General features: G+C 43.0%; 1 protein-coding gene across 2 annotated transcripts in view; it reads right to left on the bottom strand.

Annotated features, from left to right (window-relative positions):
* The window catches only part of TMEM179 (transmembrane protein 179), a 31178-nt gene extending 12090 nt beyond the window's left edge, over positions 1–19088 (bottom strand). The window contains exons 1-4 of one of the 2 annotated variants that reach the window (XM_026849329.1): positions 18421–19088; positions 14162–14299; positions 12563–12641; positions 9557–9739 (exon numbers count right to left, since the gene is read on the bottom strand). In XM_026849329.1, coding sequence (XP_026705130.1) covers positions 9560–9739; positions 12563–12641; positions 14162–14299; positions 18421–18722 — 699 coding nt within the window. In that variant the 5' untranslated portion in view covers positions 18723–19088 and the 3' untranslated portion in view covers positions 9557–9559. Of the gene's footprint in view, positions 1–3421; positions 9740–12562; positions 12642–14161; positions 14300–18420 lie in introns of those variants that run through there. The other variant, XM_026849328.1, reaches the window with a different exon arrangement.
* Between the last annotated feature and the right edge of the window lie 1047 nt (positions 19089–20135).

Raw genomic sequence — 20135 nt, 5'->3', positions numbered from 1 at the left:
ACCACATCAGCAGCACCTGATTGCACTAGCAGGTGTATCCATACCCATATGATTAGAGGAGATACAAAAAGACACAGTGAGATGACAATGGATTTTTTTTACATTAACCTTTTAATGCACTCAGCATTAGTGCTGGTAAAAGGCAGCCCCAAAGACTGCTTCTAGTCCCACTCCCTCCTTTCATCTCTCCAACCCCACTAGTCTGGAAACAAGTTAATGGAGCAGGAGAAGCCCATAGCAGCAATTGTCACTTCTGCCTTTTGCCACTTTGAAGCAAGCAGAAGGGCTGGCAGCATGTGACTAGAAAAAGGGTATTACCAGCTGCCCTCAAGGAATAATTAATGAAACTTTAAGATAATAGCATGGACTTGTTTGTTATTAATTCTTTGCTCCAGGATAGCTGTTGGGAACCTTTAGGCCCACCTCTGAAGAGAAAGGCTGATGCTACATGAAGGAAATTAACCATCCGGCATTTAGAAAATGAACCTGCCCATGCAGTCTGTAGTCGTCCTTTACATTTGGTATCAAGCTGCCCTTCAGCTGTATGCTGACATGGGAGCATCTCTTCTCCTTGCCTGCTGTGGCATTGGGATTCACTGCTGGAAGATTGTACCAAAAGGGCTCAGGCATTTTAGGATGTTTGGCCATATACTTGACTGTATAAGCTGTGGCATGGAGATGCTGCAGAATGAGTACACAAACTAAAACGCTACCACCGGCTTTGAGAACATTTTTTTTAATCTTACATTGTAACAATTTAAATTTGCCTTCAAAAAACAGGCACAGAAATATTGACTTTTCAAATGATTTATTTGTATATATCACCAAATCATAAAAAGCCAATGCACGGTCCAGCAAAAAGCATCAATATATAAAACACGTTAACTCATTATCAGTAACACTAGAGTGTACCACTTATACTGAACCCAGTCCAGCTCCTACTAAAGCCAAAGGCAACTTCATCGGTGACTCCATTAGCAGAAGGATTGGACTTAGAATTTTTATTTGCTGGGTGTTTACAAAGGGCTGTATTAAAATGCTAGTAAAAAGCTTCCCTCTTGAGACTGTATCAAAACAATAATAAACCTCCCTCCAATTCTGTTTCTGTCAAATGCATGCAATTAAAGCTACAAATCAGCAGTCATTACACTGCAAAAGACCATACAAATCAAGAGAGATAATATTCAAAACAGACCAGGTTCTACCCTCAGCTTGTGTGGACTGGCGTAGCTCCAGAATGGCTCACAAAACTAAGCTATATGCACCAGCAAAGGATCTGCCCCTCTACTGCTTTCAACAGTTAAACAAATTATGAAAAAGTGTTCAGTTTTTGTCCCCAAATACCCATTACATGGGGACCTCTTTAGCAGCATAACACAATAGTTAATCTAGACCCTTATAAAGCTTTTCCCATGTGGCTATAAGAAGAGACAGTAGCTCTTGAATACGTAAGTCACAGGGCATACATTTCAGAGAGGCTTAAATGTTTTCAGGCTCTTCAGTGACTTATAAGCAAGATCTCCTTCAGATCTTTGGAGGTTGTACTCAAACTTTTTAAAACTCTGGGTGTTAATGAGCTACTTTCAAAAATGGCAAGTCTACAGAGATTTGGGAAAAGTCTTTCCTTCCCCACACAGGGCGAAGGGCCAGCTGTAGGGTATCACAATCTGCCAATGCAGAAAGAAGAGGTTTCCAAAGCAGCCCCTCCAAACCTGCTGGCAATGCCAGCACCTTTACACTAGATATCTGCACAGCTGACAGGTGGCTCTCTCCAGAAGCTGAGTTCAGGCCAACACATGCTTCAAAGAGATGCTCTGCAGTTTGTGAAGCCACATGAGCCAGCAGCAGCTGAGCAGGCCAAGCAAAGGCTGAAACTGGTGTCAGCACTGCCAGCACAAGCACTGCCATGCTGGATCCCTCACACTGCAGCCCGAAAGCCAAAATCCCTCATAAGAAATGCACTAATACTTCTCCTCACTATCTATTTCTGTTCTGATTTATGGCACTCTCCTGTCCCCCTCAGTAGTCCTTGTCCCCAGTAGGAAAAGATGCAAGAAATTAGATCAGCTTGATGTCAATAAAACCCTCTGTGAAGTTTGCAGGAATGTTTTTGGAGATGAAAGGACCCAGGGGAAGGATCCAGGGAAAGGTATCAGTGGAACTGCTGGGCTTTTTTGTTGTTGTTTTATTTATAAACCTTCAAAAACATCTTAGAAGTGTACTTCAGACCACCATATATTGATTTCTCAATTGTGTAGCCTGGGCTGAAAAACAGTAATAGTTTTATTCAGAGAGTATTTGACCAGAACTGCCCTGATACCATCGGTCTGCCCTGACTGTGGATGCCAATGCAATGGTCCTCCCCCTGGGATGATCAGCACAGAGCTTCTTGGCATCATTTAGCAAAAGGACTGCTTGCAACTCCAGAAGGCTGTGATTTAATAAGGAGACCGTTAGCACCTTTTGAAGTCAAATGTTGAACATTGTTGTAACCATGACAGTTACAACTGCTGCAGCAGCCTAGAAAGTAGAATGGGTTAACTGATGCAATCAAGATCCAGTGTGCTGCAGGAAGATGTGCTGTATTTCAGACACAAACTAATGGACTTCACAGTGTTAACAGGGAAAAATAATTTCCTCTGCTGCAGGAGTGAGGAGGTGAAAAGCTCTGGACTGTGTTATGTGGGATACCATGACAGATGATTTTCAAACATTTCCCTGCCTTAAAACCTAAAACTGGAATCAAACTTGCCCAGATATGGGGGGAAATGAGGGGAAAGTAAGGAGAGATAAAGAGTAGTTTTGTCACAGGACCATTTACTCACTTGTGTGAAAAATCACCTAAGATGTCACAGTAACCATGAATCTTCATTCCCACCTCCTGGCAGGTTGTCTCAACCCTCACTTTTCAACATAGTCAAGTGGGAAGGGGGAACAAAAACTTTGCAATTTGGGTTTCCACCATATACAAATAATTCAAGTTATTTTAGTGAGCAGCTCTTGCTGCCAGGTACTTTATCTCCTTGATAAACACCAGAACCACCAGGCTAAAACATTGTTATTTAGGAATTTCAAGGCAAGTACAAGAGCTCCAACAGGAGGATTTGAGGGGGAGCCAGGATAACACCATGGAAGCAGTTTTTGCCAGGTAGATGGAGGCTTGTTTCCCAAGACAGAGGGGAAAATTAAACCTCTGCCTTGCAGTTACCTGCCAGCAGGGAGGGCTGGGGAAGGACCAGTACAAGCATTTTAACAAGTAGCTCATCACTTTCTGCCACCCCTATGAAATGCAGCTTTTCGGGTAACGTATAAGATTCAATGTCTAACAAATCACAGATGCTGGCTTTTTGTTTTGGCGAGATAAAAAAATATCAAAAAACAAACCAAAAAAAAATCATTATTTGACCAATCAAAAGGGCTATTCACGCAGCCCTTGGGTGCCTATGACCACTTTTTAGGAATGAGGATCTGACAGGAAGCTAATAAGCATTAAATCCTAAATCCTTTAGCTATCTATGAAAATAGGATTTAGACTCACATGGATTCACTTTTGACTACTGTGTGCAATAACAGTTCAAGCAGTTATAGTAGCTATGAGAGGTAGAAAAGTTTAAGCACTCAGGTGAATACATTCACGTTAATCTATGTTTGCAATAGCAGTTTAGTTACACTCTTTGGCATGGACAAAAGAAACTAAAGAGAAAGCACTGCTATGTAAATACTCTTCTCAACAACCAAATGGAAAGACACAGCTCAGATTAGTTTTCCTCTTTCTTATGGAGGACAAAAATAGAAACATGCACTTCAAGGCATTCGGACCATGGACAGAAATAATTCTAAAACAATTTCAGTGCTCATGAAGTTATATGAGCATTTTCTGACTGCATGCAGGTGTGGAAACATGACAGGCAAAACCTGCCTCTCTTCCCAGATTGCCTAAGCATAAGGAAAGGACATTTGTGATCTCCAAAGCAAACTTTCCAATGAGATAAAAATGGGCTCTTTCCATCAGCAAAGGAAACGCTCTGAGGCACAAATTTAGGACCTGGATACAGACAGGATACCCATTAGTTGAAGGATGTTCACACCCAGGCCATTTGATTTAGAAGAATGGACAAAAGTTTTGTCAAAATCCAGATTGGTTTCTCACAATATAGTGTAAGTCTTGCCAGTATAAATAACTGTCTGGATTTTTGATAAATTTATCATTTAATTAGCAAAAGATAATTTTCATGCAGTATGTTTGAGGTGGGGGCTTTGGAGAAGGGAGATTATAAAAGCCACATTCACCCAAGCACCAAGTTTCTATGTACTTTCTTGCAGAGTATATTGCAGCTGGGATCCATTCTGAATTTGTACATTTGATATTGCATTTTCTAAGACCTACCACGTAGATCAATGTGTGATCTGAGGTTGTGCAGAAACCCTGTTTCCCACTTAAAGCCTGTACAATGGCCTGTAGCTCACCCTTCGCTAGGAAGGGGACCCCACGCCCTGCACCCAGATCAGCCTGAAGAGACTCCTATGCACCTCCCCCATTTCTCAGGTGATGGTTTCCAACCATCAACCTAAGGCTAAGCTGCATGAAGTGCTAACAATTGAGATTGGACCAATATGCAACAAAGACTGAAAGATTCTGGAGGACAAATGAAGGTGAAGCATGGCTTCATATCTCACTGATGAGAGCCTTCAGGTGTCCAGGAGAATCCTGAGTGTCCTCTCCCAACCAGTCATGCACTTCACATGCAACAGTCATTGCACCAAGAAACCCCAAACCCTCAAACCACAAATCAGTTTATCCAGTCTAGCCTTCCATTTCAGAGAATAACACAAACTAGGGCATTCTCTAACCCCCTGTTTACATTGGCGATTTAGACTAAATAGAGCAAGTACACTTGTTTTCTTAAGGTGAGTTTTCAGGTTACTTGAAATACAGTGGTTTAGATTGGTTAGATTCTCAGACATGAATCAGCTTAGCTTTTCTGTCCCTCAGGAACTACAAAAACTTGCTACGCCAAAGATCTGCCTGAGTTTTGTCATCTGTTAAGACAATAAATAAATTTTCAGATGAATTCTCCCATCTACTCCCATCTCCCATCTACATCCTCCCACTACTATATAACTCTGTTATAAATTCATCTTTTTTCCCCTTTGTCACCTTATTTTTTCTAAAAGCAATTAAATGACTGTTTACAAATAGACATGCTGGCTGTTTTGAGCCGGAATATTGTACTGTGTTTCAGAAGAGTATGGTTTGACAACCAAATCAAAATATGTTCTGTTTGTCAGCTGTTGGTCTGTATTTAAAATTAATTAATAACAGGACCATGTTCATGACAGTGTCCTTGGCCATTTAGGAGTCCATGGTGCAGAATTCCTGAATTGGGGGAAAAGTACCCCTCGCTTATGCAACATAACTGTAAAGTGTGTGCTCTTGTTCCTTGCAGCTCTGCTTCCATCCTGGATAATACAGAGGTTAAATTGACAGTGTTTCATGTTGGTGAGGGAAGCCCTTGAAGGAAAATGTGACTCTATCCCTAACAGGACTACTACAGGATAACATCAGGACATTACCCAGAGATAGGGTAGGAGTTAAAACATCTGCAAACCTACATTAGAAACCCATCTCAGTCCTTGGGAGGTTGTGCACTGGCCAGTGCTTTCCTACTCCACTCACATCACATCCACATCCACCTCTGGGTATTACAGACTATGTATCATTGCACAGATCCTAGTACTGAGTAAGAAAAAGGCAACATATAAAGATAAGGCAACCTAACAACTACTCTGATCTAAGCTGCCTGTTAGAGAAGAGCTTATATCCATATTACAGAAGAGCAGCAGAATTATTTCTGGCACATATCTGTGTACATTGTACATACACACATATACCACCCCCCTGACATGGAATACTTTCATGACAAAGTCTGTATACTCAAGTGTCCATCACTGGTTATTATAACAACCAGTTTGCTAAGGAACCATAGAAACATTGCCGTAGCATTCAAGTGTCCTTCAGTTTTTAAAGTAAATCATCATGCTCTTAGTTTTGCAATTCCTATTGAATTCACACCTGAAAGGTGCCTCATGTATTAGTAGGATAAAAACTTAGGAGCGTTTGCGCCCTCATGAGGAAACTCTATTCCCCAATTGTTCCTCCATTTTAAAAATAATAATAAACAACATTGATCCAAAAAGCTCATGTGACACTTCTTAGCTCAGATTTTTCTAACCCAATATGGACTGCTGGCAGGAAACTGATAGGGAATTTAACCTGGTAACCTGGACATCAGGAATATATTTGGTATAAAAGAATAATTGTGTGGCAACACCTTGGTGCCTCAGAAAGTAGCATCCACTTGCATTTGACCAAGTAAGGCTCTCCTTTCCATTATTAGCAATTTTCACAGGCCAAAACAAAGACCTTTTGACTGTGGTTATAGCATCGCAGGAAACATAGTGACTAAACCACATCCCACATTCTCCACCAGAATGGCTCACAGCTTTGCAATGGCCAGCAGCAGGAGGGGCTGCATGGGCAAAGGCCACAAAGCTTTTTCCCCTTCTACCATGTGACAGTAAATGAATACAAGTATAAATACCACAGAGGGTTCTAGTTCTTTGAATACACCTCTTGCTAGAGTGTTCTCAGAGGCCTGCTTTTGGAGATGGAAAATTAAAGAAGGCATTGAAATATCACAGAAACACAACATTAGAGTCAGAGAAATGCCTCCTGCAGCCATGCTCTGCGCTGGTTGGCAATGGATGACTAAAAGCAGAGGTCAAAAATGTACAAAAGAAACAGGTGTGTGAAAGAGAGCATAGGTAGGTAGGTATGTGCATATAAATAATACTGCTGTTCTAACACATTTTCAACCTGGCATCACCAAGTTGGCCTAAGTGTCCAAGCTTTAGGAGAAGATGGTGCTCAAAGCTAAATGCAAACATAACATCTCAAGCAGGTCCAATATTGCTGGGCATTGCACAATACCGTTCCTCCCCTCAAGTCATCCAGAGAGCTTCTCACTACATGATCTGCCTTCTCAGCTGCCCAGGGGCTTCCTTCAAAACTAGCTTTGCCTTTAAGCAACACTGATGCTTGCAGTCTGGGGGCCAGCCCCACCCCACCTGGCCAAGTGAGGGGAGCTGGTGGAAAGAGACCGGTTGGTTTACATGCCAACCCCAACAGCCAAGATGTTTGCATTCATAGGCACTGAATGAATGAGGATGGAGACACTTGCTGTCTTCTGCCTCCTGGTTCTTCAAACCCCCAGACAAACCCGGCAACAGTGGTCCCAACCCAAAAGTTACTTCAGCCTAATCCTGATTTGGCACATACAGAAAATATACAAAGCAGTATCATGGTTCCAAATGAAGAGTAAGACATACACTGAAGTAATTTGTGGGAAGAGACATCACTCTTTAATCTTAAATTCAAAGTGAGATTAGAAGGAAAAGTAGTGTCTTTTACAGTTGAAGCAACTGGGGAACATAGGAAACAGGCTAACTTTCAGGACCCAAGCTCTTCTTCAGGGTATGAAGGGGAATGTCATGCCCTGGCAAAGGGCTTAGGTACCTGCAAGTGTGTCTCTCTTATTAGATCAACTGAATAAAAAAAGGCACTTCAAAAGTCTTGATCTCTGAATAGTCAATTGATATTAACTAACTTCATCTCTGGTTCCCTGTTCAAGAGCTTCTTCTCTGATGTCAATTCACAGCTGCAAAAAACCCACCACTGCAGAACTTTCAAAGGAATTGCATTCCCTTGTGTGCAGAAATCATGCTAAAAAACAAGATCTCTCTACATACAGCTGGGGCTATAGGCGATGTTCAAAGGGCTGCTCACTGCTTACAGTCCACGGAGGGTTTTTTCCCTAAACCTGTGAGAACAATTTGGACATTAAACATAATGTTAGACTTTCTGCCCTAAAATGCTTACCAATTCAGGGATTTGTTACAACTTCAAATTCTGTTTCAACCAAATGCTTAAGCCAGTACTTAACTTTAAGCATCAGATAGCCCCCAGAATGCAACAGTAAATCTGTCTGGTTTGTGCTAGCCTCAGGCTTGAGTTCTGATGGGATAGAAGCCTGCTATCTTCCTCCCTTCCTTCCCATTTACTAGGCAATATAGTTGTGCACAGCTTGCACTCGTGTTGCAGTAAATTCAGTCTCGACTCAAACACGGCTGCCACAAACAGTGTCAGCGTACTCCCAAAAAACCTTCTTCAAACTAAACTTAACTTCTTGCTTAAGTTTTCTGTGGAATCAGGATCTTCTGTGTATGTGTACCCAGGAAAAACTACTAAATTGTAGTATAACTTTACTTCTCTGCCATGCAAATCCCACACTCGTCTGAGTGACTCTTCTTAATTAACAGATCTACTTCTCATCTCAACCATCCACCTTATTTGTTCAAGCACTGGCCAAGCAAAACCGAAAGCAACAATGAAGCCACTAGTGAACTTTGTGTAATTAGCAGTTCTCCCTTTCACAGTAAAATTCATCAGCCCTGGAATTCTGGCCTGTGAGTGGGGAGAACAGACAGATTCAACACTGAACTACCTATAAAATAACTGAGCTGTTCGACCTCTTAGTTATGTTTATAGATATATGGAGGTATCTACAATGCAAATGTTTGCAGTAATTTTGCATACCCTATATGAAATAAATATCACAAGTAAATTCTAATACTCAAAACTGAATAATATACAATGTTAGGGACCAAGTTACATTTATAAATGCACAAGCATTAATACTATCTATTCAGCCTAATTTCTTAGTAAGCAAGCTTCAGCAATTGCTAGCTACACTACACTTCAGGAGTCATAATAAAGATTTGTCATGCCAAAATCTAAGAAGAAACAAAACCACAAAAATTCTCCACCATCCTTCCAAATGATACACAGTTTTTGACAGATACTGTAATAATACAGTGGTTTCATAAAATCCATTAACACTGTCCAATATTAAATACCAATTCTGGAACACAGGTCTCTGTTCTAAATGAACTCAAAATCAGAGCGGGAACAACAAGCTTGTCATGACTGTGTCCATACATAGTAAAAGCAGAGACAAAGCTGCAACAAAGCTGCAATTACCCAGAATAAAGTGAGAATAAGGGCAGCTTTACTGGTGAAAGGTAGGAGAGGGAGAGAAGAGGGACTGGACACAGCACCAGTTACAACTGCTGTTGCAGAATATTTTGAAGAAATAGCCTGGACTCTGTAGCCTGGTCGTGCCAGCTCAGTCCTCAAAACTGCCCCCAGCCTCAAAAACCAGTGATAGCACATAGGAGCTCTGCTAGAAAGAGTGGGTTACAGATTGCACCTGTGCAGGACAGAAAGTTTGCTGTGCCAATGGCACATGGGACTGTTCATTCTCTGTATCCTAATTGTAAGTATTTCTGCCAACAATTTCTCATGGAGGAGGTGGATGATTCGCAAGTACATCTCTTTTCAGCAAAGAAAAGATCTCACACGCTCGATACCCTGACTCAACTTCAGCTCACACTATTGAATAATAAAACCTAGATCCTGCCCCGGAAATTTGCTTACACTTTAGATCATGCCACTTTTCTCATCTTGCAAAGAGGTTCGTGAAGCAGATCTTCCTAGCAACAGCTCCTTCTCATGGATCAGGCTATCTAGCAGGTCCTCCTGTCTGTAGTTGTGATAAACCTTCAGGAAAGCCAGAATGGTAATTCCCAGCCAAGTCAGCCAGGCAGCCCAGAGACCAAACTAGAGAAGAAAATAAATGATAAAGAGATCAGTACTGTATTGTAAAAACAGTCAGCTGTCCAGGTGAATACTGAAATCTTAGCTGGACCAAAACCCATGGACTCATGCTAAGTTACACGCAGTGAGGTCCTGGCCCCACTGTTCCTCAACTCTCTCAAGTTATTCCTAGCTTAAAAGGAAAGACTCTTTATGTACTAGAAAAAATGAAGCAAACAAGTACTAATTCTGTAATTAAAAAAGGAAATCTGTATGATTCAGGTGCACCCATTGAACTTTACATTTCTGACATTCTGGCCCACCCCAAATTCTTGGGATTATTTCATTTTTGTTATTTCAGAATTGCAATATGTTTTATGACATTTTCCAAAACTTTCTTCCTAAGTCCTTCAGGCCTTCCACTACCCCTTCAGAAGTGTTAATTTTAAGGTATTTCTATTCAAAATATTGTTGAGAAAATCTTATCAATTGAACTTTCACTTTCTGGGGTAACTGGTTCACATTAGCATGAATCCAGAGAGCAAGAGAAACCCACCACAATGCATCCAAGTGCTTGATGGCTTATTTATACCTGGCATGAGAGGCCTGGGCTTAAAGCCTCAGATCTGCATTAAGTCCCATCACTATCTTAGTCTCTGTTGCTTAACTCTGTATAAATAATTACACTTTGATAGGTTCAGGTACTTGAATGTTGGTCTCCCTGCCTCATTGGAGGCTCATTTGTAGTAAGGCTTTCTGGCAGAAATTCCGTTTTAATTCTATGATGCCTTTAGCAAAGAAACATTAATTGAATCCCTGTATTTCAGTTTTGACATACTGAATTTTTAATTAAAAAAATACAACTTAAACATTTCCAGACAGTAGTACAGCTGTGTACTCTAATAGCCAATTTAGATAAGCATGGGCCACTATTTTTTAAAGGGAGCTTATGTTCATAAATATCTTATGCGCTTTGGAAATTCTCTTAAGTATTTCTGCCCATACTTAGAATTATCTCAGTTCACCAGTAAAAAATATTTTTGAGTTATTCTACAAACCTTGAAAATAAGGAGATATGAATTTGACTTTATAGGACTATATCTAGAGAACTGGAAGTTTTGCATTCATTTCTTAAGCACCACTGCATTAATGAAATAATTATCTTAAAGGCATTCAGATATCTGCTACTGCTGTGGTCTTCTCAGCATATTTGATATGAAAGAATCTACTTGGACTTAGCCAAATTCAGTAAAACTCCCAGAGCCATCCTGATGTGTTGGAAGGATCTGAATGGAGAAAAGCAGACAGAGACAGGGACAGAGACTGCTTCTAAGTAAAGCCTACTGTAGGAAATTATTTGACTTATAAGGAAATGTTTGCTTTAGCCAGTAAATCTAATATGTTCTTGGGGTTTTCTTCATGCTGTTTCACAGAAACTTATCTGCCCTTCATAGACAGATTGATCCTTGTACCTTCATCTAACTCTGCTTACACCAGCCTGGATATCAGAAGATAACGATGTAGGATCGTGTTCCCTGCTTGGTCCTTTCTTCAAACAGTCACAACCAGGATTCACTTTGACACTACCACATCCAGCTTTTGAAGCCAAGCAGTGTTTCCCTGGAGCTGTTATGCTGCCAGGCTCTTTATACTTGGATGCAGAGCTTATCGGCTGGACCTTGCAGGCTAACTCAAGGATGTCTGGAGGGACATGGATTGGTCTGGGGAGCCTCATTCAACAGCTTGAGCTGATCCATCTACACTGTGATATGTTAACCCTCCTGCAACTGAAGTGCTGTGTGCATGGATCTGGACATTTAGGCATGGCTCCCTGTTAGAGAAATGTCTTCTCTTGCATATAGACTGCCAACTGTCCATCCTGAGATCACAGGGTGGACATGGACATTTAGTTCTCATGAACATAAAGCTACAGACTAACTGTTTTACTTCTGCTACCCTACCACTAGCTGGCAAATTAGGAGCTAATGGCAAAATCTGCTACAAAATACAGCTTGGTCTTGGACTAGCATTGTAAAAAGGAATCGCTTCTATGGCATATTTCTGTCCTACTGTCCTGTGTCTGAGTTGGGTGTCTAGATGACAATGCTGGCAATGAAGACACAAAACTAGCTTGTGTCCAAGAGGCAGGGTTACATTCAAGGAGTGCCCCAGGCAAGATAATGCCTCTTCCCATGCTGGACAACATAAGAAGCATGTGTATGGGTGCAACCCACCATGGATGGGGCTGTACTCCTTGCAGAACTAGTATGTGTTCAATTGCACAGTTCTCAAGTACCAGTGTTCACAGACTTTGACTGTTGACTTAGAGCTAACACATTCAATTGAAAGGTCTGACAGCCTTAGAGGTCAGATTCTCAAAAATCCATCAGAAAACAGCCCTATCTAAATGACAGTAATCTTTATTTATTTTCAGTGGTCTGATATTTATATAGCTCAGACGATCTCAGACAAACTCATGGAAGGCAAAGCTAATAGGCCCATGATCTGGTGCAGGTCAGGCATTATTCTGAACAGCAATGAAGAGCTCCAGGACACCTGAATGTCGCAACTTTTGCAGAGCTCATCCTTTGGAGGAACAATACATTTTCCATCATGAGTAACAAGATCAGTGGCAGAGTCAGTTTTTGACAAGTCCACATACAAAACTATACATTTTGAATTTAAAATGCAAATGTTCCCATCACTATCAACCTGATTCACCACTTACTGAAGTCAGTGGAAACATTCCCATTGATTTCAGAGGAGTAGTAGTTCAGCACCAGCAATCCCAGATCAATGAGCAAATGGCAAATGAATGGAATAGAACCATGACCTTTTCTGACCTACCTGTGCAATAGCAAACTGGTCGTAGAAAGCAGAGTTTTCTAAGTTCAGCTCAAGATCTATATCCTGTAATTCTTCACAGCTACCCAAGGAAGGCATTTGGAGGGGAAAAAAGAAAATTATTTCAGAGATTCCAAACAGGCAAACCAGTTATGGAAGAAAGCGACATCTTAAAAGTGGTTCAGAGAGTCACAATGGCATGTTCTATCAAAAGATTTTTAAGTTATTGCAGTAACCAGCTTACTTGCCAATCTTCTCTAAAACTAGGCTAAAAAAGGCATGTAATTACTTTATTTTAATATATATATATATATATATATATAATTATGTAAGTTATAACACCAATCTTCGTAAGTGGAACTATAATAGTTATTATGAAAACAGTATACTTAAAACCCTCTTCTCCCACTACCCTCAAGCCTCCCACATTTACACATCTGGCATCACCCCAGGCTGATTGCTTCACCCCTCAATGAAACAAAGTGTATGAGCCTCCATTACCTTTTGACTTCATCAGGAAAAGCCTCAGAAGAAGGGATAGTGTGGGTGTTTTTGTTTCGGATGCTCCAGCAAGGAGACGATACTCTGATGGTAAGATAGAGGCTGCCTACAGATTTTACAAATAACTTGGACTTTTACTGGTGTGAAAAAAATTCCAGGATTTTGAGGTTGTCTTTCTATCTCTTGGTTGATTTCTGCAGCCTCTTCTCTCTCCTTTTCAGTGCTGTCGGCCATCTTGGGTTCTTATCCGAATATTCGATTAGACGTTTTTTGTAATTGAATTTTTAACCGAATATTCGAATAATTCGATTAATCGTTGCAGCCCTAAATAGAACATTTACTATGGCATTTTACAACATATGACAATGTGCAACAGAAATGTATGCTTTAAGTAGTACGTTTATTCAATATCATATGACATAAAATGTCACCTTTTCCCCTCTCTTCATTGTTATTTGTTTGATAGGAAAAAAATCTACCTCAGCTTAGCATGTTTCCTATTAGGAGCATAAGCATCATGGGATACAGTAGACCATTTTAGGAGCTGTACAGTTTGTGCACTGTAAGAAAGTATCGATCATCTCTACTTTGCACTTAAAAAGTACTTTCCATTCTTCAGCTCTCAGGCATCCACAGCACCTTGGATGATGGTGCACTGTGGCACAGGCAGGATGAGTGACTTGCCCGCTGTCACACAGCAGGTCAGTGGCAGAGCCAGGACCGCAAGCCGGGAGCCCTGACTCCCAGTCCCCTGCCCTGCTCACAAGGCCACAGTCCCCTCATTCTTACAGCACGTCCCAATCTAGCTCTCCTTTGGAGATGAAAAATTTTAAACTAATGGATTTCTTTTGCATATGACTGTGACTCTTAAAGAGACCATGAAATGCCGTGGAGATGTACTTTTCTTTGTGGGGAACTAAATGCAAGAAAAGTTTGATTTGCTTTTTTTGTTCCAGATGAAAAAAATCTATATCTCCACATTACACATGCCTTCTCCCTCTTGCTCACTTTACATGTAATGACTACAGTTTATAACAGCACTGTTCATTTGTGCCTATATGAAAAAAAAAAAAAAAAAAAAAAGGGTTCGTCAATACTAACCTATTTGGCATGCTTCCTTTTTCAGTAATTGCATCACACCACATGTTAAATCCTACACTCACTATAGTGCTAGCAATAAATGTGATAAACACCACAAAGGCGCTGATCAGCAGATTCAGGAAGGCATAAAAGAAAGAGCTGCAATAAAAAGGAAGAAAAATGTAACTCATAAACAGCTGAAACACAACATCAGCAGTCTCTCTAAGCAGCATACACTGGGCACAAAGATATCAGTTTCCATTTGAAACACATCTGCTTTAATTAAGAACACCTAATACATAGAAAAACTATGGATTATGATTTTGAGTCATATTATCTTTATTTCCAAGTGCTTCTGATTTTGATTTTTTTTCCACCATAAGAGGATGGGGTTTTAAATCATAAATACTAAGTGGCAATTGTTCATACACAGCATGGCTTTCATTAGCTGTAATGATGAAAATCACCATTGTTAAAATAAATGTCATTAGCTCAAATTATATAGTAACTGGAGCTAAAATTATTTCATGACTAAAGTGATAATTGGGGATAAAACTGCCTAGGAGAGGAAAACTAAAAATAAAACAACACAGTACTGATAGATATAATCATTTTAAGCAATGTAACACAAGATACTGCCATCATAGGACACGAATATCAGTTTTATGGGCAATTTGCAGAGCAGGCCAGCTTCTCCTGGGACTTCTCTGGCTTTGGTGTCAGTGTGTTATTTCTGCCAGCTGAATGTCAATTTACTTCAGCCCTGTTAAGTCTGCCCAACCAGGGCCAGCCTTAGGCACGTGCTGTGTTTGGAGTGGTAGGGGGTGGAATACTTTCAAGTAGTCCCATAAGTCCAAGGAATTGTCTACTCATCTTCCAACCTCATTGCTTAACTCTCCCCATTAATTCTAGTTAGTGAATATTTTCTAATCCTCTTCTCATTCATCTAGTCAAGCGCTTCACCACTTGAAACTGCTCTTGGTGGCACTTGGAAAGTCTCATCATTTGAAAACTGGACATCTACTCTAGGTTGGAAAAGACTGGTAACTCCAGGAGACAGGTCATCCTATTCAGGTTAGGTGGTAAGGATGAATATGATTAATTTCATGCCAGTACCACTCATTATGCTGAGAATAAATGGAGTCTGCTCATCCCAGAGAACAAAATAACCCAGTCATTTCTTTTCCCTAGGGACTTATTAAATGAAAAGCCAAGAGGCTTTTTGAGTCAATGTTTGAATCCTGAGAAGGTTCTTGGCTGGTCACACCTAATTTATACAGGTTGTACATGGTGAGACTATGCAACCTCAGTAGGATTTCTTCAAAATGAGATGGGTAAACAGTTACCAGTGGGGTTCAGATGTCTGTTTCTGGGTTGACATGGCTTTAGAGGGGCTGTCTAGGCTGTCTCCAACATGATGGTCGTGCCATCCCAACACTCATAGAAAATAAGTGAAATAAATCACCTTCCAGAAATTCTCTTACAGTCTCTAGTGGGAGCTGGATGCCAGGACACCTGATGAATGATGATGAATGTCGAGATGAATCCTATTCCTACCCTTTGGACTTGGTGGACTAGATCAGACCACCTCTGCAGAGTGCCGGGGTCACCCATACAGCAGAGGGAGTTGGTACAAGCACACCAGTTTTGCCTGTTCGCTGTCCCTGCCTTGATTTCACACCTTGCCTAGATTTCAGTGTTGCTAAAGTGTTGCTAAAGCCATACCCACTGGGTATACCTTAGCATGGTACACTGGCCTAAGAGTCAGAAAAGACTTGAGTTGTCCACTGACTTAAAACAGAGTTAACACCAGAATTAGTAACATCTCGAGAAAAGGAACAGTTCCCAGGTGTATTCAGCGGATCATCGCCAGCCCAGGACCTCTCATCCTCCCTCTGCTTCCTACCCTGCAGCACAAAAGTGCCAAGGTCCAGAACTGGACCTTCCACTGGCAAAGCAGGGCTGAGTGTTGCACGTGATTTGCACCAGGCAAGCAGTAACCATCACCATGTGCCGGAGGTTCCTCAGGCCAGGGCATCCTGGTCGAGAACTGTGTTAATCTGGCTCTCTGCCTCACCTATTTTTTCGCTTTTGTCAGAATTCCAAGCTACGTGTTCCAGATCGAGTGGAAGCCTTGTAATGATAAATGCTTGCACTCAAAGTACAAGTTGCTTTGCAGTCCTAGTAGTGAAGTATCTGAGCTGTGTCTCTACCTTTCAGCTGAGCTGAATAGTCCCAGGCCCAGAGTATGGCTGGCAGCCAGCATTTGCTTTTCCTACTCCTGCAGGCAACTCAAGCTCAGTCTGTCTGTCCCTGAGGCATGGGGTGCTGAGACCCTTTTAAGAAGTATTTTTAACAGTCCTAACTATCTGCTGGCAGTCATTCAGAGCCATTGCACATGAAGCCTGGCCACCTTGCTAGGATGCACAGGGTGTTAACCCTGACTGCCATAGGATCAGCGGTGATGTTGTTCTGGTTTCCTCATCAACTGCCTCTAATCAGAAATGGCAATTATCATTCATGGTGAGGAGCTCGCATTTGTGTCTCCATCTAAACAGACCTGTTTTCATGCCCGTTTGAAGCATTAACAAATGGCTGTCTGAAATCAGAATAGCATGTGTCCTCCCTGCTTTTCAGACAGACAGCAGCAGATCTGGTACAGGACAGACCTTCCTCCTTACTAGAAAACTGCTGTTTTCAACCAGCTTCCCTCTCGTTGTGTCTTACCCTTCTGTGATGCTCTGTGGTTATCTCATCATGCCAACTTGCTCCACCTTTGCTCCCCACCACCCCACAGCCTTCTGCTTCCTTTCTTGCCTGGAACAACTATGAACAGTGTTATACAACTGCTCATGCTCAGTCCAAAGGAGCCTGAAAGCAAATCCTAAAGGGACAATTCTCAAGGGCCTGCCCAACAGTTTTGAACTAAATAACCACATTTGGAAGCAGGCCAAATATCTGATCCAGATTTCTATTACAAGCTTTTTACTGCTGGTTTCTTCTAGTTCTGAACTGCAAAACTGAAAAAAAAAAAAAAAAAAAAAAAAAAAAAGCATCTAGATTCAGCTAATCCTCTATAGATATCTGATCACTTGAGGAAGTTCAATTTGAATGTATTAAAAATTACATGGTCATATTTAGGACTTGTAAGGTAAGGTTTATTACGGAAATAAGTTTCTAGTCTGTATTTACTATAGCATATTTTAGTATTAGGCAGCTTAAGAGTGGTCAGGAAGAGCTAGAGAGGCAACACTGCTACACAATCCCCAGTATTACCAACATCAGGGTGTTGTACAGGTCCAGATTTGAGTAACAGCCACTGACTCAGGAAACCTCCAGTCCAAATAAACCTGGACACGAGTCATTTACCCTTGGCATGGTGCCTAGACCGTAGGAAAATGTCTTTCTTAGCCTAGCCAGCCACCAGTGTGTGCTCCTGCCTTTCCACCTCTGTGCAGCTGGATGTTTGGATGGCCCTGGCCCCATAGCACCCACAGGCTAGGTCATCTTGGTTGGGGGCTTTATCCAAGGTGGCAGGACAGGCCACCAGAGAGACAAGCAGAGAACACAGCACTCCCGGGCTGATGTGTGGACCACCAAGCCTCTCACTGTACCTGCTGGGGTCTGATGCCCCTTGGTTTGTCTGAGCTCAGTAACCAGCTGCCAGTGCAGCTCTGCAGCTGCTGCAGGGAGCACTCAGCGTTGCTCTCATGTTGTAACCAAGCAATAGTTGTTCCCTGCAATAGTCACCATGTCCACCACAAAAGCAGGATAAAAAATAGAGGGGGACCACCAATTGCTTCATTCTGCTCGCCCTTGCACAACCATGTTGTTTCAAGATTTTTCATACACCTGTTGTACACTGGGGAAGACGCCCCCTTTGCAGGGACATGTAGTGGTACCACGGTCAGGAGGCACCTGCGAGCCCCAACCTCCAGCATCGCCCCATGGCCCCCAGCACCCTCCATGCCCACCACAGCTGAGCTGGCCAGATGCTGTTCCCAGACTGCCAGAGGGCAGTGGGTGCGTAACGGCAAATCTGGCCTCCACCCCAAACCCCTGCAGGGGAGCATCCTCCGGAAAGGGCCCTGGACAGAGGTGGGGCTGGACGTGGTGTGTGTGCAGACAGACACAGGCAATACACTGCCTCACCCCAAACCCCTCGAGGGTGTAGGATGACCTGGATGGTGCAAAGCCCAGTGCTTCACTCCCAGGCTTCTCCCACTTGTCCCAGCCTGCAGGAGGGATGGGCACCCCCTGCCCTCCCCGGGGATACTTACTCCTCGTGCCCTTTGCAGAGGAAGAAGAGGGTCCTCCAGGCCTGCACTGTGGCCAGCAGCAGGGAGAGGAGCCCGGTGAAGATGCTGAAGCGGCAGGCAGCCTCGGGCCCCCACTCCTGCACAGTGAAGCGCTGCCTCTCCACCGTCAGGTTGGCGTTGAGCCACATGCCCTCGGTGAAGAGCAGGCACCGGCCGTGGAAGTCGTTGCCATTCTCGGAGAGCGGTACCACCACGATGAAGCTGAAGAGGAAGGCCAAGAAGTAGCAGATGCACTGAGCGAAGAGGAAATTGCTGAGCGCCATGTCCGTGTCTCTGCGCAGGCAGAGGGAGGGAGAGAGGGAGGGAGGGAGGGAGGGAGACAGGCAGGAGGGAGAGATGCAAGAGGGAGGGATGCAAGAGGGAGGGATGCAGGAGGGAAGGATGCAGGAGGAAGGGATGCAGGAGGGAGGGATGCGGGGCAGGAGGCAGGGAAGGATGGGGGGATGAGGGGAGGAAGCCTGCAGCAGTAGGGGGTGGGGAGGGAGGATGCGCAGTGCAATGCAATGCGATGCCTCCTCCGGGCACAGCTGCTGCTTCTCCCGCAGCCAGAGCTGCCCCCACTGATGACTTCAGGTCTGGAACGGAAAGGAAAAGCTGTTGCAGCACATCTCTCGTTTTAGGGAAAATCTGGACGCTGATACACCCTTGCGACCAGGGGGTTACATCAGTCCGTGCCTCCCCAGCAGGGCTGGGTACCACTGGCTCTCAATGGGGTACCCCCTTAATGACATAAGACACTGATGTCACCCGTGTTCATGGCTGTGACATGCCCCCCTCTGCCACAAAAAAAAAAAAAAAAAAAAAAAAAAAAAAAACAAAACCAAACCAACCAGCTCATCCTGGCTGCTGGATCCCAGCAAGTTTTGGCCCCAGTTTCTAAAAATCTGACCACTAACCTCTGATGTTGGCAATAAGGGACAGGGTGCACAGCCCCCCTAGACCTGCAGACTGACTGATTTTGGCCCCAGTTTCTAAAAATCTGGCCACTAACCTCAGATGATGACAGTAAGGGACAGGGCGCACAGTCCCCCTGGACCTGCAGACTGAGTGATTTTGTTCCTAGCCCAGCTTGTCATCCCCATAACAAGATATTGCAACTGGCAGCAAGGGCTCACCAGAAGTGGAATAATTTTTGTTGAGCCTTGGTGTCAGTTAGGGGCTGCCCCAGGTTAGGATCACCTGCATTGTCCCCTGCTGGCAGACAGAGTAGGGGTGCAAGAAAATAACCCTAAACTTCAGTTTAACATCAATCTGAGAACGGACCAGCACAGCAATGGCATGTGCATGGCAGGGACAGTCACTGCTCACTCAGTTCACAGGGGTGAGCATCCACCCTACTGTGCACTGCCAGGGACCAGCCCCCTGTCCTGCACCACTCTTGGAAAGACATCACAGCATGCCCTCATCTCTAGGGCCCAAAACTACATGGCTGGGATGCAATAAAGCAGAAGGCATCAGAGACAGGAATGTGACTTGTGCTCAGTTCCCCACCCCCCACCCCACCCCCCACAAAAAATCCAAATTCAATTGACCCTAAATAAGAGTTTCTGCACAATCCCAATTTCATTTTTCCATCTAAACAGGAATCTTCTTTCCAACACAAGACACCGCAATTCATTTCCAGTTCCAGGTAAAATCATTTCCTAATCCAATTTCCCAGCTATATCCAGTCTGAG

Source organism: Athene cunicularia (genome assembly GCF_003259725.1).
Source record: "Athene cunicularia isolate RWA chromosome 5 unlocalized genomic scaffold, athCun1 chr5_part1, whole genome shotgun sequence".
In the NCBI taxonomy this organism is placed as follows: Eukaryota; Metazoa; Chordata; class Aves; order Strigiformes; family Strigidae; genus Athene; species Athene cunicularia.
This window is presented reverse-complemented; position numbering and strand designations above follow the sequence as displayed.